Genomic DNA, 22,040 nt, shown 5'->3' with positions numbered 1-22,040 from the left:
CCAAGGGGTATTCCCCTTCTATTATTAGATCTAACTTCCTCTCGAACTGATCTTACTTTTTTATTTATCTAGATGATCTAGATCTAGATCTAGATCCAGTACTACTAGTAGGCCTACTATATATTTACTATTATGAGAGTATTATTTACTAAATTTAGTCTTCTTAGATGTCTTAGAAATTAATCAAACCAGAATCTAGATGTAGGCCTAGATAATAGATTAATAGATATCTAGATCTAAATCTATCGTGCGTTTTGAGTCTGAATGCTTAGGTAACTAGATTCTAATTTGTGTAGAGTGTAGTGCGAAATGAAATAACGGTAAGAATTTATTTAATGGACACCAGCGAGAAAAGTCTCAAAGGTATTTGAGAGGTGTATAAATTCATTAAAAAATCATGCACAGCGTATTTACAATTAATATGGTTATAAAATCCTGCCTGTCTGGTTTTTTTCGGACTTTACTAAAGATTGGATGTATTTGATGTTTATAATATTTTCGGTAACTAAATAAAAATTAAAAAAAAAGCAAAAACAATTTGGTTTCCACGTGTAATGGCGACATAAACATGGCATCCTGCTATTGGATAGGCTGCCATAGATTTTATTGTACACATTGTAAGCTAAAAATAGAAAACTAGGTAATGGGGTTTTAAATTTGCATTGTTATTTAAAAACTTGATCTGCAAAGTTTTGTAAACAAATAGTTATCGATCACTAAGTTACTGTACAGCCAATCAATATTTGTCTTACGAAAGTGAAACATCCGGTTATAACTTAGGCTTGATGAAAATAAATAGAAATGTAGCCTTAAACTCAACAAATTATTTTCAAGTTCTCTGGATTTGCAACTTTTATAGCATTTATTCTAAGAATATAAAATTTCTAAATTAATTTTAGGCTTAAGTTTTTATTTTTTATTTTTTTTACGGTCTAAATCTAAAAAAACACGTTTTTATTCCATGACAACAACATTATGGAAGGAATCTCGTCAACTCGCTCGCCTCCATTATTTAAGACTTCAAGTCTAGAGAATCTACATTTACAAGGATCTAGAATCTAGAGCTCTAGATCTAGACCACTGCTTTAGAAAGACCTATTGATATTGCACAACAACAATGATTAGAACTAATCTAGACAAATCTAATCTAGATCTAGAATCTATCTAGATCTAGTAGTGGCTAGTGATTAGGCCTTGGCTTAGGCTTAGAATGGCAATAGATAAGATTAAGGATTTATCTATAGATCCTATATATAATTCTCTTCTTCGAGCCGTTAGAAAACAAGCTGCAACCTCGCCTTACAGTCCCCTCTCTTCCTCTCTATATCAATATCACAACCACCCCCACCCCGCCCCCACATTGTCTGGTGAGTTGTGTTCACTCTGTTTACATTTTACAATCACAGAGACGGGTTTGGTGACGGCTATTAGGGGCAGATAATTTAGTTAGAAACGATTTTAAACTTAGAGGAGGTAACTAAGAGGAGGCTGCTTTCACGTGGGGGGGGGGGGGGGGGGGGGGGTAGTGTTTTTAAGCAAATATTTTCAATGGCAGCATTGGTACTGTCGAATTCACAAATTATAAATTACTGAAAAGTAGAAGAAAAAAAACAACTAAATAGCGGCGTATGATACGCAGCGGGTCGGCTCGTATTTTATAATTTACTAGCCGTCCCTGGCAGGCCCTGCACTGGACCTATCTGTTAAGGACCATGACTTTATTAAGCAGCATATATCCAGCATTGCTTGGGTTTATGAAATATAGTACTTTTCAAATTAACCTTAACCACAACTAACCAAAACACAAAAACAAGTGCATACATGACACAAAATGCAAATACAAACATAAACACAAAGGCAATTACAAAAGCACACACAAACGCAATTACAAAAGCACACACAAACGCAATTACAAAAGCACACACAAATGCAAAACTAAAAACAAACACAATGCCAACACAAACACAATGCAAACACAATTACAAACGCACACAAAAATGCAAAACTGAAACTTAAGCTTGCCCCCCCCCCCCCCCCCCCAATGAAATTAAATTTGTACAGAAAATATATACTTTAACAATGTCCGCCCCCCCCCCCCCCCCGAAGAAAGTTGACTTAGAGGATATTTAGGAACGGCTTCTAAATTGTCACTGATTAAGCATAATAATTAGTAAACAGTACATTCAGTGTATATAAAGGTAAAAAATAGTATATAAAACACCCCTGTTTTATGTACCCATTTCACTTTATCAATCCATGCTAATTATATAATTATGTTATTTCCAACATCAAAATAAATAAAAAGTCTCCCCACTCCCCCCGAATGGGTCAATGTCTAAGGGAAGTAATTTGTTTTGGTGATCTATCAAGGAAAGTAATTGGACTAAAGAAAGTAATTTCTACACTTTTTACTTTCTCGTATACAATAACCAGGATGCCCCTGTGGCAATAGATGGAAGACAGGTAAATGATGTGGAAGAGTTTGTCTACATTGGCAGCAAGATCAGCAAAATGGGAGGCACAGAGGAGGACATACGTGCTAGAATTAATAGAGCACGCTGCGCTTTCACAGTTCTGCGACCCATATGGAAAAGTTCTGCCTTCTCCATTTCCCCAAAAATTAGGATATTTAACTCAAATGTCAAGGCAATTCTGCTGTATGGAGCAGAGACATGTAAAGTCTCTAAAGCAAGCACAGTAAAGATACTGACCTACATGAACAGATGCCTTAGACAGAAATTGAAAATGAGATGGCAGGACAAAGTGCCGAACATACTTATGGAGAAAAGCTAAAAAAAGAGAGACAGGAGCCTATGGCTGTGCAAATAAGAAGGAGGAAATGGCACTGGGTGGGACCCATGCTACGAAAGGCTCATCCAAATGTTACATGCCAAGCGCTTGAGTGAAACCCCCAGGGAAAGCGGAAGAGAGGGCGCCTAAGACAGACCTGGAGGCGGAGTCTTCTTGAAAATTAATAGCCGGGGATCGGATGAAATGGAAGGAAATGATTTGAGGCCCTATGTTCCATAAGGAGCAACAAAGAGGACTAAGTCAATACAGAGGAAGTATTGTAATCGTGCACAAAAATCATATGAAATTTTTAACAGTTTTCACTGTTTTACTTCTTAGTATTCTATCATACACGAAGTATAGGGGACTTATCTTAATCAGACAAGAATTCTAAATCCAGATTAATAACAATTTCAGCGTTTTACTCATAATTAAGTCAGAAAAACTGGGCTTTGCAGTCCTGTCAGTGTGTGTGTGTATGTTTGTCTGTGAGCACGATGACTTGAGTACCATTACAGCTAGGTTGATGAAATTTCATATATAAGTATTATATCAAATTTGTAGATCTAATTCTCTTCCTTCTGTCAAATTTGAGTTATTTCTGTTGACCCGAAGTAGTAATTTACGCTATTTCCACATGAAGCTAATTAAAATGATGAGTTTAAAAAATGAAACTTGCTTTACAAAACCTTCTATATTAATTTTTGTAATCGCTAATTTAGTCAATAAACCCTTTCTTTAAGAATATTACACTGGCGTCACGTAAAGTATTTTACTATATGCATGTGTCCACTACATACATACATACATACGTACATACGTGCATGCATGCATGCAGACAGACAGACAGAGCCACAGCTTTATATATTAGATATGTTATCTGCTTTTTTAACTAGTAATACTAGATTAACTAGATCTACTACAAGGTCTATCATTTTGGGCTTTGGGTGCGTTAATTTGTCCAATGTAGAATCTAGATTCTAGATCAGTGGTTCTTAACTTTTTATGGTGATACTGAACCCCCAGCAAACCCCACAACTTTCATATACTCACTCTAGCGTACTCGTCGCAGGTTGCTGCAGTCGAAGAGGAAAGAAAATATATAGATTCTTTTCATGATAACATTAAATTACAAATGACATTTTAAATTCTTTTTTATTGAAGCATAGATTAGTAGTATCCGGTTATGTTAGTAGAGTTTTGTAAACTTTAGTTACTGTAAACTATAGTATATTCAACCGGTGAAATATAATTAAAGTCGAGTGTGCTAATTAATATGTTAAGTTTATGTTAAGTTTATATAAGACTGCGGTCAGTAGATCAGTTTTCTGCCACTTTCAACACGAGTATTGAGATCGCTATAGTTTTCCCATTAGATTTAGATTGAATAACGCCCTTTGGCAAGACCAATAAACTTGAAACTTTCATGAAAATACTTGATCTTATTGGTGTGAGGAACAACATGACAATTCCCACTTTGTTTTTATAGAGATATAACTTTATATATATATATTTATATGTATTTATACATATATATGTATATATATGTATATATATATGTGTATATATGTATATATATGCATATATATGCATATATATGTCTATATATGTATATATATGTATATATATGTATATATAAATGTATTATAAATCAAATATTATATTAAATTATTTTTGCAATTAATTTTACAATTTCAATATAATACAACACTTAATTTATAACAAAATATCCATTTAAAACAATGCTATACTTTATGATTTTTGTTTTTTCATAAAAAGAATATACAAAATATTAAAAAATTGTTACATTAAAAAGTGATCTCCCCTGTTCATAGACCAAATGACTAAATCTCGTATAATGAGAATTTCACTCGCAGTCATTTTTAGCCCTCTTCGAGTGCTTTGATGCTGACCAACAGTTTTTCCATACGGCCCAGTCATCTATAGAGGTGTATGCAAAATATTAGCCAGTTATACAAAGAGTAAGAACCCTAAAATTGGTGTAGAAATTACCCTGTTTTCCCCATAAAATACAAAGTTTATATAGGGAAATACGACTGGTCAGTTTTGACCCATTTCCCGATTTTTCCCGGACAGTTTTTTGTGACACCCCAAGGTATTCTCCTACCACCTCACAAAATTTCAAGGGGGGTCGTCTGAGGAAATGAAATTTTTTTTCTTAATAGAGCTCATATAAAGAGAATTTCACTTGCGGTCACTTTTTAGCCCTCGTCAAGGGCTTTGAGTGGACCCGACTTTTTGAGTGCAAAAAATTAGCCAGATATACTGAGTTTAAGTACCCTAAAATCCGCGTTGAAATGACCCTCTGTTTTTCCCATAAAATACAAAGATTATATAGGGAAATACAACTGGTCAGTTTTGACCCCTTTACGAAGTTTTCCCAGATATGCCGAGTTTTTGTGACACCCCAAGGCGTTCTCCTACCACCTCACAAGATTTCAAGGGTGGTCGTCGGAGGAAATTTATTTCGTAATATAGCCCATAAAAGGCGCCGGTCAGTTGAGGTCAGTTTTGACCCCCTCTCCGTGGACTTTTCGGCCAACCGTCACCAACCCTCGTGTTCTATCGCCCCAAGCCACCATCGTGCCAAATTTGGCGCCCCTGCGGCGCCGGGAAGTGCCCTATCGGGCACCCGAACACTTTGCTTTATATATATATATATATATATATATATATATATATATATATATATATATATATATATATATATATATATATATTTGAGGAAGATGTGTCTATTTATGCCCTAGCCCCTCCCCCTGCATACACCACTGATTTGTATGCAGGACAGTACTGTCTTGATCAAGTTTTATCTGCTTATATCACTTTCTGTTGAAAATCCTTGATTGCTAGATTTTAGATTTGGGTTGAAATAATGTTAAACAAATTACATCGTAAATGTAAGTCCTGATAGTGTCTTAATAAATACCATTGTTTTTTCAAGAATATCACTTTTATTCTTAAGCTTCAGAATGACATGTTTAAAGAACTTGGTTGGCGTGTCACTGGTGCTGTCATTTATTCCCTATACCTATTCATATCCTGACATATTACTTGTCCGGCCTGATCAGATTCATATCTCCTATGGCTGTAAGTATATTTTTAAAAATAACCTACTTTACACATAAGATACTAAGATAGCTAAAATGCAGGGGTATGTATACATCTCTATGGGTTAATCCACCACCAATTTGCATTTCTGATCACTTGACTATGTTGTTAGAGGTTCTTCAGGACAAAATTAAAAAATATATAATTTAAATAGAAATTACATAGTTCAACCAGCGCCCGCCCCACCTCATCCCTAAACATTTCAAGTGAGCTGCCCTAAAAGGGGTCTGTCTCTCCGATAAAAATGTCTGAAGAAACCCTGATCTTACAGGTGTTAGAAAAAAAATGTAAAGTGAAAGATATTTGTAATACATAATTTGTTTTAATTACATTCAACCATTCATTTATCATGATTACTACCACAATTTCTAACTGTTTCTAAAAAGGGCTCTAATTATTGCTAATGTTTTAACTCACTTCTATTTAGTTGACCTTAAAAATCAGTCTTTAGGCAATACAAATTTCATAACAATTTTTGGTTTTTGCAACAGTAACACCACAACAGATGGTTATAACCTGGAGTCAGTTAAGTCAAACAGAAGTTGTTGTGGTAAGATATGGAATTAACAACCTTGATCAGCAGAAGATGGGCAACTGCTCAAAGTTTGTGGATGGGGGTACACAGCGTAGGACACAGTTCATTTGTAAAGTTACGCTTGATGACCTTGTCCCAGGCAAAACTTACTGTAAGTAATTTAGCCCTGTTTACCCTTGCACTGCAGTGTGCTCTAGGGAGCCACTGGTTACACTACCATAAGGGTTGCATGTATTCATTAAATGTAGTGGCCCATCATGTTTATTTAAAACAAATGTAAGTGCTAAGTGCTCTTAGGGGAACCCCGGGTGCTCCAGGTTAACGAATTAACAAAGGCGCTATAGTGCTCATTTGAGGGCCAAGGGTGCATAAGGTCACCCAACTACTGGGACGCCAGGAGATTAGCCTGATTCAATTTAGTAAATGATTATAGTAGCTGTTCATGTCCCTGGTGTATGGCATTCCTTGAAACAAATGTAGGCGCCATAGTGCTCACTGGGGATCTCAATGTCATATGGCTAATGGTTGCACCTAGTGCAGTTTGACTATTGAATCAATGAATACCCCCTCACCCCTGTTCAGGGTTCCCAAAAGTCAGATCCCAGGTGCTAAGATAGCGGTTGGAGAGCACTGGGCGCCGAAACCACAACCAGCTGGGGCGCCACACTTCTAAAATTTAATATTCCTCATTTAATTTGAGGAGAATCCTCAATTTGCCAAAGTTACATAGCAAATGGTTGGAAGGTAGTAGTACTGCATAAAAGACAAATCCACAGACCGCAAAAAAAAACAGTCACCCATGGACACACTTTCATTTTTATATATTATCAGGTTTTGGCTAGGCTTTGTTCCAGCCATTTATAACCATGTCTTAGTTTAAATGTTAACACAGATATGTATGTTTGTTTAAAAATAATGTAGGAAAATTTAAGAGTATTGCATAAAGGCAAGCTCAAAACAGTAACACATAAAATTTTCACAATTTAAAAAAATGTACATACATATCACTAAGGGTTCATCTAATGTTAGTTTAGGTTTGCCTGTTGCCCCTCCTGGGACATAGGCCGCTGACAAGAGCTTTCCAGGCATCTCTTTCCTGGGCTAGTCTCTCCAACTGTCCCCAGGTGTATCCAATCTACTTGGTGTCAGGTATCTCTGTCCTGGGCTAGTCTATCCAACTGTCCCCAGGTGTATCCGATCTTCTTGGTGTCTTCTTCCTGGTCACATCTCCAGGTCTTTCTTGGTCTGCCTCTCCTCCTCCTGCCCTGTGGATTCCATGCTGGATACAGGCTTCCTTCCATTTTCTCTGGAGGATCTCTTCTTCAGCTGGCAGTTGATTTGTCCGTTGCCATAATACCTCTGTAGTCTGTTGACCATGCACTACTCTACACTTGAGACCTTCATATGAAGACATAATAATGTTGACTATTTTCTGTGGCACCCTGTAGTGTCTCAACAATTTCCACATTGACTGCCTATCCAGGCTATCAAAGGCCTTCTCATAGTCTATGAAATTAATATAGAGAGATGAGTTCCACTCTTGGGTCTGTTCAATGATGATGCGCAGGGTAGCAATTTGGTCTATGCATGACCTTTCCTTCCTAAAGCCCGCCTGTTGATCTCGAAGCTGGGGATCTATCGCTTCCTTCATTCTGTTTAATAGTATTCTGTTGAAGACTTTGCCTGGGATGGACAAAAGTGTTATCCCTCTATAGTTAGAGCATGCACTAAGATCGCCTTTCTTTGGAAGCTTTATGAGTAGTCCCTCCTTCCACTCCTCTGGTATTTGTTCATCTTCCCAGATTTTCTTGAAGAGCGTGTATAATAGTGTGGTGCTAGTTTCTATATCTGCTGTCAGTGCTTCTGCCGGTATACCATCTATTCCTGGAGCCTTCCAATTTTTCAGCTGCTTTATAGCTTTATGTATCTCTTCTTTTGAAGGTGGGTTGCAGTCTATAGGGAGATCACTTTCAGCTGGTGGTATGTCTTGCGTGCACTCTGGTGTTGGTCTATTCAGTAGTTCTTCAAAATGTTCTACCCATCTCTTCATCTGTCCTTCCGCATCAGGTATTGTCTTTCCATCTTTGGTTTTCACTGGCCTCTCTGGCTTACTGTACTTACCAGATATCTTCTTAATTGTATTGTACATGTCCCTAATATTACCATGGTACAGTGCTTCTTCCGCTTCTCTTGCCAGCAGTTCCAAAATTTGTCTTTCCTTATGTGTTTCTTGACATTTTTGTTCGTTTCGGTGTATTCTTCCAGTGCTTTTAATTTCGTAGCCCGTGTGCGGCTGTTGTTGAATGTTGCCTTCTTTCTTTTTCTCTCTTCAATAATTTTCATGGTATCTGCTGATATCCATTCCTTCGCTTGTCTTTTGATAGGGCCTAGCACTTCTTCGCATGTTGATGTTAATATGCTTTTAGTTTTTTCCCATGTTTCCTCTATCGTCTCTTCTTCTATTAGTTCTTGTAGTACCTGAAACCTATTGGACATATGAAGTTTAAATTCGTTGAGTTTAGATGGGTCCTTTAGCAGGCCTGTGTTGTATCTGTATTTCCTTTTGTTTTCCAACATGTTTTTCTTCAGCTTGAGTTTTACTTTAGCTACCAGTAGGTGATGGTCTGAAGCAACATCAGCTCCTCTCTTGACGCGTACATCCTGAAGTGATCTCCTGAACTTTTTTATGATACATATATGGTCTATCTGGTTTTCTGTAGATAGGTCGGGTGATACCCAAGTAGCTTTATGTATCCTTTTGTGATGAAAGAGACTACCGCCAATGACTAAATTATTTGTGGCACACAAGTCAGCAAATCTTTCTCCGTTTTCGTTCATCTCACCTAAACCCTGCTGTCCCATACATTCTTCATATCCTCTGTTGTCACTTCCAATCTTAGCATTGAAGTCGCCCATGAGTATAAGGATGTTTCTTCTTGGGCGGTTCTGGATAATGGACATTAGCCTGTTGTAGAATTCGTCTTTGTCCTCCTCTTTGCTGTCATTTGTTGGGGCGTAGGCCTTTTTTTTTGTCCATGTTTATTCGTCTTATTTTAGTTTTAAAGGTAGCTGTTATGATCCGCGGGCAGTGTGCCTCCCATCCGATGAGAGCCCTTTGTGCTTGGTTTGATAGCATGAGTGCAACTCCTTGAGTATGTGGTGCATTTTCATCCTCATGGCCTGAGTACAGCAGTAGTTCTCCTGTTATCAGTCTTTTTTGTCCTGAGCCAGTCCACCTTTTGATTCGCTGACACCCAGGATAGCTATTTTATAGCGTCTCATTTCTGCTGCTACTTGGGTTGCTTTTCCAGCTTCGTACATCGTGCGGACATTCCAAGCTCCAATATTAATGGTGGTCCTAGTGGAAATAATGGTGGTCGACCTGGTAGTTTCCAATACATATTGGCTTTCACCACCCGGCTTCATGAATTCTCCATCGGGAGATCCATTTTTCCCCTGGTCCGAGCTGTCTTTGTTTCTCTCTGTCTGCGTTTCTGTAGCGATAGTTGTTTTACGAGATAAGGTTGCTGACCTTATGCTCAACCCCCAACCTGGAGGACCAGGGTGCTAGCTTTCGTCTGACCCCTACCCGCGCAGACCTTCCCAGCTTGGTTGAACCTGCCAGGAGTTAACACTCCCGCTGGTATAGCTCTGGGGGTCGTCAGGGTACGCAAGCTGCCAAGCCACGACAAGGCCCTAGCACCAGATGACAGTTGAGATTGCTAGCTAAGTTTAATAGCCTTCTCCTTCTGTATGGTAGCATCTGTCTATATTATTTCATATCATGTGATAAAATAATTTGAAGTTTAATCTGCAATCTAAATATTTAATACTCATCACTGTAGTAAGCTAATTGCTAACCTCATATTTTAGTGTGTTAACCATTGAAGCATGCTTATTTTTTATTGAATTGCCATCTCAATATTTGGCCATTAATACCAATAGTAAACATAAAAGCATTTACAATAGACAACTAAGCATGTCATTTAATATGTACACCAAACATTTTGCGACCTACCATATAAAAATTTCTTAACACGTAGCTAAACCCTTAATCTAAAGCTAGTAGTGAATTAACAATAATTTAATTTATTGCTAAAGCTTGTGGAAATACAATTCGAATAATGTTGTTTAAATTGATCTCTATATTTAGATTCTAGAATAAAGATCTAGTTTCAAAGCATTGTGTTAGCCTAATAAAAATATAAACATAGTTTGGTTCTAGAAAATTTACTAGGAGTAGGCTATATTAAACAAATACTCTTTGTTTATTATTCTTTAAAATAATATAATGTAATAAGAATACATGAACATAATTAATCAAATATCCCTAACTATAAGTACTTTGACTGCTGTGGTGTAAAATCATGTAACTGCAGCGTGCACCCGTATTCCCAATAAAAAGTGTTCTGACAAATATAGCGGTATTTGTTTTGCGCCGAGATTTTTAGCGCTAGAAATAATAGGCGGTTTGTTCAAATGATTATATCTCAATAATCATTCTACATATTTCTCTAATATTTTCAGGCATAATGGGGAATCATACTAGCTTTCGATTTATGTAAAAAAAAGAAAATTGAATTTGTTTTAGATAGACTGTTTGCGACCTAGACCATCGATATATATATATATATATATATATATATATACTAGCCGTCCCAGCCAAGCCCTGCTCTGGCCTCTGTGAAAAACCTATCTGTTAAGGACCATTACTTGTGTGTTTAGTAATCATCATATACCCGGCATTGCCCATCCTAACCACAACCAACCAAAAAAAACAACAAAAAAAACGCAAACATAACGCAAACACAATTACAAATACAAACACTAACGAAAACAAAAACCTAACAACAAACCCAACCACAACCACAAACATAAATACCAAGAAAAAACAAACAAAAAAGCAAACGAAAACAAACCAATTCCAAACGCAAACCCAACCACAACACAACACAAGCATAACACAAACACAACACAACACATACACAACACCAACATAACACAACACAAACCGGGACAGCTATTATTATATAAAATTGTATATCTTCTTGTAGTTTGGAGCAGGTCTCTATAAAAAAGTTTTCTGGTGAGACTGACAAAAATGAATTTCCCTTCGTGCGCAAAAAAAACAGACAAAAACGAAAAGGCAAAAAAAGATAACTAATAACCTGCGGGAATTCCTGTTCCCGAATAAAGTTGTACTTTGTTACTTGACCCTTCTTTAATTAAAAATATTAATCTAATATATAAAATTGTATATCTTCTTTTAGTTTGGTGCAGGTGTCTATAAAAGAGCTTTCTGGTGCGACCGACTAAAACGAATTTATCTTCGTGCGCAAAAAAAGAAGGACAAAAACAAATGCGCAAAAAAAGCACAAATTTCCGTTCCGGAATAAAGATGTCTTTTTTTTTTTTACGTCAAATGTCTTTGATTAAAAAAATAATTAGTTAACAGTACGTTCAGAGTATGAAATGAATAAAATGCAGAATTAAAAATACCTACCATATGCACTTGATTAATCCGTGCTAATTATGTAATTCTTTTTTTCCCCAACACCAAAACAAAGTAATTATCCGTGCTAATTATGTAATTCTTTGTTTCCCCAACACCAAAACAAAGTAATAAAAAGTAAATTCTTTTCCACCCGATATAATGCCTTTAAAGGGAAGTAATTGTGTTTTCCTGATTTATCAAAGGGAAGTAAGTGCTAAAGGACTAAATATAAATAATTTTCAGACATAATTAGAATTTTTGTAAAAGATGATATTTTAAAAAAAAAAAGTTTAATGACCATGCCGACAATTATTACTATCAGTTTGAAAAATGAAAATTATTTCCCAACACTTTCAGTATTAATTTTTTAAACCATGCATTTAGACCACGTGTTCCCAACCTGGGGGTCGCGACCCCCCTGGGGGTCGTGAAGGTCTTTCTGGGGGGTCGCCAACTGGTATACCAAACCTTAGTAATTTGAAACAAAACATAAATATTTAGAAGAATTTTTGAAAATTCGGCTTCATTAACATCACTGGAAATGTAATAGAGAAGAAACAAAGCGCACTGTACAAAGTTGTTCTCAGTCACGAATCTATGAAATCTTCAAAACTAAAACGTCATTTGAGACGAGTCATTCGGAACACACCAAAAAATATATGGAGTTCTTTCGTCGGTAAGAAGCTAGTTGCAAATGCCAGAAACTTGATCGAACAGGAAGTTTTTACCAGCATTAGTGCAAGCATCAAATGAAGTCGCGATAGAAAATGCCAAGCAAAAAAAAAACTGGAGAAAATCTCATCAAACGCTGCATGTACGTAAATGTTAAATAACACATTTTTATTGAAATTAAGATTTCACCATTGTTTGCTTTTCAAGTTGATAAATCAACAGATGTGAGTTCGTGTTCGCAGTTGATGGTCTGTGTATATTCATGCGGATGATAGCAAAGAAGAGTTGCTCTTTTGTGAAGATAGCATGGAGGAAATAAATACCTTTTTTGAAACTGGATGATTAAAATGGGTTAGAACGGCTGTGGTGGTTTGTACGGATGGCGCGCCATCTATGTTTAGGTCAAAATCGGGCTTTCAGAAAACAGAAAAGATTTAACTCCCTAACCACTGCCCTAACCAATCGACATCAAGTGTCCATTGCTAGTATAAGTCGTAAATTATATAAAATCTGGAACCTTCAAAGAACTGAGCAAAAACATTAATATAGATCACGAGGTTCTGCTCTTCTACACTACAGTACGCTGGCTGTCAAACGAAATGTTGTTAATTGTGTTTTTGAATTCAAATCTAAAATCAAATTTTGGTATACTTAAAACGACATAGAGTGGTTGGAAAGAGTATCATACCTAGCAGATGTGTTTGAACATCAAGATAAGCTTAACCTGAAGCTTCAGGGAAAATGAACGAATATTATAACTTTCCATGATAATCTCGGGCATTTTTATCAAAGCTGCAAAATCGGTAAAGAAAACAAATCTTGAAAATATTGTAAATTTGAGAAACTCTGCAGTGTGGTAGATGAATCTGATTGTGAGACAATTAAAATTTTGAAAGAAGCGATTTCTGGGCATCTTGAATCTCTTGAAAACGAACTGCATCGCTATTTCTCTGAGCTGAAAAAAAGAAGAATCTGCATTTACGCATAACCCATTCTCTTCTTCCCTTGATTTTGCCAGCATTCCCGATGAATTACAAGATGAATTCTTTGATTTGCAGAATGATTCCGAGTAAGATGAAAAACTACAGACACAATTTTGGTGTAGTATTCACCATTCATACCAAAACGTAAAATTCTTCGACTAAAAACAAAATTAAGATAATTATAATGACATAGGTTGGCGTTAACAAAAATTTTTTTAAATTGAAAACTTAACCACGAAGGTTTAGAGAATAGTATGCAATTTTACTCATGCTATTAAAACAGTTATCAAGAGTAGTTCATATTGAAAGTCTACTAGAAAATCTTATTTTAGTGCTTATTAATTTCCATACTAATTTCGGCTTTTTAATTCTATGGGGGTCGCGGGTCACTTACTTTTTATAAAAGGGGGTCGCCACTCGAAAAAGGTTGGGAACCACTGATTTAGACCATGAGCGCTTTAATTATCTAACTTTTGAATCCATGGAAGTATTGTATTTTCTTATATTCCTTTGTAATGCACGACAAACATAATTACATACATACAGAATTTTCAACTTTATATATTAGATATGTATATACTAGCCGTCCCGGCCAGGCTCTGCACTGGCTTCTGTTAAAAACCTATCTGTAAATGACCATGGCATGTGTGTTTCATAATCAGCATATACCCGGCATTGCCCACCCTAACCACAATCAACCAAAACCAAAACACACAAAAAAAAGAACCGCAAACATAACACAAACAAACGCAACACAAACACAACATAAACACAACAGAACCACAACACAAACACAACACAAACACAACACAAACACGACACAAACACAACACAAACACAACACAAACACAACACAACACAAACCGGGAAGGCTAGTATTATATAAAATTGTATATCTTCTTGTAGTTTGGTGCAAGTGTCTATAAAAGAGCTTTCTAAAACCTATCTGTAAAGGAACATGACATGTGTGTTTATTAATCAGCATATACCCAACATTGCCCACCCAAACCACAACCAAAACACAAAAAAAGCAAACATAACATAAACGCAAACAAAAATACTAATGATAACACAAACCCAACCACAAACACAAACGAAAACACAAAACTAACCACAAACGCAAATACAAACACAAACCCAAAGAAAAAAACACAAACGAAAACGAAAAAGTAAGAATCTTTTCCGTATGTCTGTGTGTGTGTCTGTCTGTGTGTGTGTAAACACAATAACTTGAGTACCGTTACAGCTAGGTTGATGAAATTTTATATATAAGCATTTCATCAAAATCGTAGATCCGTATCAACTTTTGAGCGATTTCCGATAACCGGAAGTGGTACTTTTTCTACTTTGAATTTTTCAAAAGCCTATAACTTGAGTACTATTTCAGATAGATGAAAATAAGAAAAAAAATGAAATTTCAAATGTAAGTAAATACTAATTTACGCTATTTCCGATTTCTCAAAAAACGCATGTAAATTTATAAAGTACTAATAATATTGCACACTATTATGCACATTTTGTTTTGGCGTTCGCTTGGTGCGCAATTCTTTTTTCTACTAGATTCTATTCTATTTTGAAAAGTTTAAGTAAACAAAAATCATGTCTATATTCCACGTTGCCATCCCACGTAGTGTTATATTAGAATATTTGAGAAAGTTTAGGGGAGATCACTACCGGTTTATTTAAATAGTAACTTTAGTTTAGCTTAAAATTACTTTAGACATAGTTGTTATTACTAGCTGTCCTCATAACATTGCAACAATAATTCAACCACATGTACTCTCCATATTTAGCATGCTCATTACATAACAAACCATAGGGTCAAAACAGAAAGCCAACACGGTTATATAGGCTGTCATTGACACATAATGTGAACAACACACATTATGGATAGACAGTGGCAACTAAGGAGAAGCTGAGCAAGGAAAGTCGTTCAGCAAAAAACATGCAAAACACAATGATATGCCTAAATTTCTTTTATAATTAATTTTTCTACCATTTAACTAAATGCATTACAAAAGTTGAGGTTGCTGTGTAACTTATGTTATAGTAATTTTACTTATTATTGTAAACAAAAAGGTTTTTTAAAGTTTATAAATATGCTACAAAAATCACTGCCCACATTAATAAACAACCAAAATTTTACAATTCCCAACAATTAATTAAAAATATTTCTTAGAAGATTTTTGTGACCTTTTTCTGTGACTTTGTTTTTTTAACCTTTTTTCCAACAAAAACTGACTTTTTTCTATTCACCATTTTTTAATTAGGGTTCGTCCATAAATAAGGGTACACTCCAGAGGGGCTAAAGGAGGATTTCCGAAAGTGTGATGACACACTTTTGCAGTAAAGTTAGAAACCAATTTTAAGCATTTGCTTCATTCAGTTAATTTTTAAAATTTCAATCAAAATCAATCGAGGCCTACTCAATGTTGAACATGCTCAGCAAATGGTTTTTTTTTTAAAATTACAGTTAATTTAAGGTGAGATGTCACTTTAGGTGTTGGGTCCTAGATTTTAGTGAAGCTTATTGATGTCGGGAAGGGAGGTAAAAATAACTAAAATTCATAACGTCATTTATGATATGGATGAACCCAGTGTAGGTATTAATCCAGTGCTTTATGTACATGTTGCAATGGGTTTTTTTTAAACACAAGCAATTTCGTCTAAATTTCACTTTTTACATGCAGGATACGAGTTTTATGTTTGCTTTAAATTGAAATCCCCAGTCCACACTTGTCCACAAAGTTGATTTATTACCCCTCCCACCCCACAGCATGGACGTCATAAATGGATGACCCCTAAATCTGTTCATTACCCAAATTTGTTAAAATTTAAAAATGATAAGCATCTGTGTCACATCATCTAAAAATAAAAAATGAAAGTGTGTGTATGTCTTTTATGCAGTACTACACCTTACATCTGATCGCCATGAAACTTCATGAAATTGTTGAGAATACTCATGGAAGAGTTTCTGCTGAAAATATTTTTTTAAATTTCACAAGGGCGGTGACCCAGGAGGGTGCAATTCTTCTATATAAACTGTATATAATAAAATAAAACCCTGATGCAGTTTAACACTGTTCATCCAAGTGCGATGAAACTTTGGGGAGCTAATTAAAAAACTCCATAGAAGGTTTCTGCAAAATAATGCGATGAACTCATGGTGCCAGTGTAAGGGTTAAAAATAAAATATTTTTGGTTTACTTATGTTGTAAGTTAGGAACTGACCTCTAAATATTCCACAGCTTTTAAAATTAATGACATAAATCATATTTCAACATAATTCAGACCTGCATACAAAAATTGTCTTTTCTGGTTTACAGCTTATGTTGTTGGCAATGAGTTTGAGTTCTCTGACAAATATATTTTTGAAGCAATGGAAGATGGCCAAGACTGGAGTCCACGTTTGGCTATTTATGGTGACATGGGCAATGTTAATGCTAGGTCATTGGCAAGACTTGAGCTTGAAGCATATAGTGGTGTATATGATGCCATTCTTCATGTTGGTTAGTGTCCTTCATATACAATAGTGTCATTTTAAATTGTTTTTTTTTTGTTTATTTTAGTATTAGGCTTACAATATAAATATTTTTTTCCCTACATTTACCAGATGTCCATAAGAGACTCTTAAATATGTTAGGGTTAAATGACTGATTAGAACAGTGAATTTACTATTTATAAATTCTAGACTTGATCTTTTTTTAGGTGATTTTGCATATGACTTTAATGATGTAAGTACAATAAAAAGATTTCTATTTATTATAAATCTGCTTTTTTGTTTTCTAGAATATGTACTCTCAAACATTGTTTTCAACTTTAATTTTTAACTTTTAAATGTAAATCTTCTCATGCATAAATGAAAGAAAAATGTGTTTTTGCTATTATTATTACACTAATTTATAACTAATATATAGTCTAGATGCAACTTTAAAAAGAATAAGAATCCATGACTAGAAATTTATTTTTCATTTATTTAAAATCAGATTCAAGGTACTGTGGGAGATGAATTTATGAGACAGATACAGCCATTAGCCACAAGAGTACCCTACATGACATGTCCAGGAAATCACGAGGAAGCTTAGTATGTCTAATTCTTGTTTGTAAAAATATAATTATTTATAAATAATCAAACAGTGAAGATTTCTGGAAAACAAAGTCTCTGAAAGAGGTATACAAGTGATGTTTTGAACATCATCAGAATGAACAAAAGAGTAGCTTAATGCTTCTAATAACATGTTAATAAAAAATAAAGTAATACAATTTTTTTCTACCGTTTATTAAAGATAAAACTGTAGTAGGAAAACATATTTAAAATCCAGCAGTTATTCTCCCTTCAATATTACAAATCGCAACCAGTAATGTGAAAGGTATTCAATTGTTTAAATTAATCAAGACTTCAGCAGAAAAAGTGCAATTTTAAATTTCCTGATCTTTTTTCTATACAGCAATTTTTCTCACTACAGAAACAGGTTTAATATGCCTGGAGATGATGGAAAAATGTATTACAGGTAACTGTCTATGCACCCTGAAAATGATTTTATTTTATTTATTTTGTTTTAGGCTATAAGTAAAAATAAAAATTTGCTGTTTATTGGTCATCCATTTATGGTATCCACAAAATATAGTGAATTAAGTCTGTTTAATGTGGTTAAAAGACTTCTCTTGTAAATTGCAACCAAGTTGATTAATATATTCAATGTTGAATGATCTCAGTAAATATTTAAGAAAAAAATTACTGTTTAAAACATTGTTTTAGAGGTTGGGTTCTGGCTTTTAGTTACGATGTTTGACTCTGAGGAGAAGGTGGGGGAAGAAGGTAAAAATCAAGACACTATTTATAGAATGCATACCCCCATTGTTGGTATTAATGCTGTGATGTATTTAGCTGCTGAATTGTTTTTTAACACAAGCACTGCCTTCTTAAATTTACATTTTAAATACAAGATAAGATGTTTATGTCTATTTCAAAATGAGTGCACTTTATGAGTCCACAAAAGTTGATTTTTTTTTAAACCTTCACCGCTCCAATGGGCATCATAATTGGATGACCCCTTATTTTAATTTACACCATTACAAAATATGTAAATCAAATAAGATTAAGATTAAATCAAATGATTTGTATCAATATAAATTATTTTAATTTTAGAATTATATTGGGAATTTTTATTTAGCTTCAACATGGGACCTGTCCACTTTGTGTCTATTTCTACTGAGCTCATATTTTTCTGGTACTATGGACCAATGCAAGTTTTTTACCAGTATGAATGGCTGAAGAAGGATCTTGAGGTAAATCCAAAATCAGTTATTTGGGATGAAGAATATTAAGGGAAAAGATAAAGCTCAAAATTGTAATAAATCTTTATAGTTTAACCATATCTGTTAGAAATATTTGGCATAAAGTTGTTATAAAGTACTTATTCCCTTTATAGATTAGTTTTAGACAGAATTAATGTGAAATTAGGTGCAGATGTAGTCATTTTTCATTGTATAAAAGTAGAAATTTAATTTTGAGGTTGGGTAGATTTAGAAAATGCAACTGGAAATCAAGGGTATTTGGCCTTTCTATTTCTATTGTTTTTGTTTTTAATGAGTGCAATCATCTGCTTGCTTATGCCTTGCATGTTTCTATAAATAAAAGTGTTAATTGGAAAGGCAATTGTTCAAATGAAAATTATTAGTTACATTACAGAACGCAAATTTGCCTGAGAATAGAGCCAAGCAACCTTGGATAGTTGTGTTTGGTCATAGACCAATGTATTGCTCTAGTGATGACACAGATGACTGTACCAAATTTGAAAGTATTGTGAGTTTTTTTTCCCTTCTCTATAACTTGAAATTAAAAAAAAATGCTCTGAATCATTTAGGTTTTATGTTTTTTCAAATTGCCAAGAGTAAATATGTCTTACAGAATACACAGTGGTAACTCAATAACTTGAAAATGTATTTTAATGTATCTTAATAACTAGTCTGATTTAATGATCTATTTTTACACCAAATGCATGTTGTATAATTTATCTTGGATCAACATATATGACTTTATGTTAATCTCAAAACAGAAGAAAAGGCTATGGTTAAGCTTAATGATTTGTAATTATCTTATTTATTTTAATGTGAGTTTCTTTTAATCTCAGGCTAATTTTTGTTTTACTTGGTGTTTTTATTACCATAATTACAAATTTTAATAAAGATCAGGTTGATGCTAATATTTTGCTTAAAGTTTTAGTACTTTGTAAAAGAAATTTTGTTAACATAAAAATTTATTTTTCTTTGAGATACAGCTAGAAGTAGAAATATGATATGATTATTTTATTTGGATTTGTAGACCAGAAAAGGAGTACCAGGATTACATATATTTGGACTTGAAGATGTTTTATATGACAATGGTGTAGACCTGGCCATATGGGCTCATGAACATTCCTATGAGCGTTTATGGCCTATATATGACAGAAAGGTAAGCATTTTTTTTTTGCATTTTAATATTTTAAATTATTTATTTTTTGTTTTATTCATTTGCCCATTTGAAACTTTAAAATTAAACCATAACTTATAAATTATATTACAAATGCCAGGAACTAACTAAAATGTGTTTATAGATTTCCTGATTATAAAAGTTTAAAAGATAATGATTCAACATAAATTAACCATTATTTAGTTACAATGACCACAGACTGACAGACGTATATTGCAACATAAGAAAATGCTTGTAAAAATGTTTTGTTGAATATTAGCATTTAAAAAAATAGAATGTTTTTACTGCAGATAAAATAATATAAACTGAATATTTAATTATATATAATTGAATATAAACTTTTGTAACTCATAGAGCATATAACTATGATACACAGGTTATGAATGGTAGTTATGACCATCCCTACACAGATGCAAAGGCTCCAATTCATATAATTACAGGATCAGCGGTAACAGACTTGTCATTGCGTTTCACCTGATAATTAAAAGTAAAAGCTAAATTTCTTTAAAATCTCTAAGCTTATTTAAGAGTATAATTTGGAACTAGGGATGCCGGGAAAATGTGTCTGGATTTGTGCCTACACCACCAGAGTGGTCTGCCTTCCACAGCATGGATTATGGCTACACAAGAATGCACGTCCTCAATAAAACTCATATGTATCTTGAGCAGGTGTCAGACATAAAGGTAAATATAGTACAATTGTTTTTAAGCTTTTTTTTTTTTTTTTTTATTAGCCTTTTTTTTTAAACATCTCAGATAGTTGCAAATGGAAGTCTGCCAATAAAGTTTCAGTTATTAAGACTTATTTCTTTGCAGAAATAATTGTTTAATATTAAAGCTAAATACAAAGTGAGGTAGGGAATTTCAAAATCTATATTTAAGTAGGCAAGCCAAACCAATTTTCATAAGCTGTCTTAAGGCTTTTTTTTATGTTGCTCTTTTAAGAATTCAGGATTTTAAGATTTTATGTATGAATTTGTCCATATATCTTGAACAATATAAAGATTAAATATACTATTATCCATTATATACTTATTAAACTAATAATATTTAGTGTTTATTCAAGGTTGAAAAAAGTTGGGAAGTGTTATTAAAAAAATTCTCTCATATCTTTTCAGGATGGCCAAGTTATTGATAAATTTACTATAATCAAGAACTGGCATGGGTCCTTTGATAAATCTGGCATGAAAAGAGCTCGGGATCTACCTAATTCTCTGATCAAAACTGGATATAATTTAAACAAAGAAACTCACAACCCTTAATCTAGCCTTAAAGCTAATCTCTAAATTACAGTCATTTATTGTCATCTGGCCAATTTTTTTAAAAGAATTTCTCTTTCCTGTCCATTTTATTTTATTGCTTGGTTGCATTTTTCTACTTGATGAATTTTTTTCCCATAGTTTTCATTGAACTTAAAATAGAAATGTATGCTATGATATGCTGTGGTAAGGATCTAACTTAATTAGGTTAATGGCTGGGTAAACAACAGACCATATTATTCCTTCATTAGCCAAGGTCACTGAAACAGATGACCTCTACTTCATCTATCCTATCGACCACCAGGGCCTAAAGAATATCTTTTTTACTTTTGATATTTTTAAAAGTTACTTTCTTAAGAAATTTTTCTTTGCTACTTGAAGTTGAGTATGTTTATTACACCTGAATTTGTAAGCTTTTATTTAGTTTACCATTTTCTGTTTGGCAAATCTGGTAACCCACTTCTAATATAGCAATTTCCTTTTTTGAACTTTCCAGATACCATTAGTATCTGGTAAAATGCAGGAATCTCTCATTTTTCATTCAATTAGACACATGAGTCATTAAAATTTAAAGATTATAAAATTCTGTAATAATAAATAAATTTGTGGTGCTTTAAAAATAAAAAAATGCAGTAATCACTTGTTGATTGCAGAAGTGTCTCTTTAGTGTTCATATATAATTTTTTTTATTTAAATTTTTATT

General features: G+C 34.1%; 1 protein-coding gene across 3 annotated transcripts; it reads left to right on the top strand.

The window, feature by feature from the left end:
• Positions 1–18: 18 nt before the first annotated feature.
• LOC131940385 (acid phosphatase type 7) lies at positions 19–21,997 on the top strand. 3 transcript variants are annotated; one of them, XM_059298997.1, is made up of 13 exons: positions 19–107; positions 5,777–5,901; positions 6,414–6,608; positions 16,933–17,115; positions 17,315–17,340; positions 17,593–17,690; positions 18,055–18,117; positions 18,781–18,895; positions 19,299–19,412; positions 19,932–20,060; positions 20,455–20,526; positions 20,625–20,762; positions 21,197–21,997. In XM_059298997.1, exons 2-13 carry the CDS (start codon positions 5,784–5,786, stop codon positions 21,338–21,340), a joined length of 1,395 nt encoding a protein of 464 aa, XP_059154980.1. In that variant the 5' UTR covers positions 19–107; positions 5,777–5,783; the 3' UTR covers positions 21,341–21,997. The 3 variants fall into 3 exon arrangements, with proteins under 3 accessions (XP_059154980.1, XP_059154962.1, XP_059154970.1); XM_059298979.1 differs by lacking the exon at positions 19–107 and adding an exon at positions 116–272; XM_059298987.1 differs by lacking the exon at positions 19–107 and adding an exon at positions 117–320.
• The last annotated feature ends 43 nt before the right edge of the window (positions 21,998–22,040 follow it).

The sequence above is a fragment of the Physella acuta genome, unplaced genomic scaffold (assembly GCF_028476545.2).
Source record: "Physella acuta isolate Inbredline_101_S28 unplaced genomic scaffold, ASM2847654v3 ptg000021l, whole genome shotgun sequence".
NCBI classification, from domain to species: Eukaryota; Metazoa; Mollusca; class Gastropoda; family Physidae; genus Physella; species Physella acuta.
Note: the sequence above shows the minus strand (reverse complement) of the source record. Positions and strands in the feature narration are given on the sequence as shown.

What these genes read in the sequence shown, in the direction of transcription:
- LOC131940385 (XM_059298979.1), top strand. An exon ending in GGAAATCACGAGGAAGCTTA is followed by an intron (nt 17,691 to 18,054) that starts GTATGTCTAATT and finishes TTTTCTATACAG; the next exon opens with CAATTTTTCTCACTACAGAA. An exon ending in AGCAGGTGTCAGACATAAAG is followed by an intron (nt 20,763 to 21,196) that starts GTAAATATAGTA and finishes ATATCTTTTCAG; the next exon opens with GATGGCCAAGTTATTGATAA.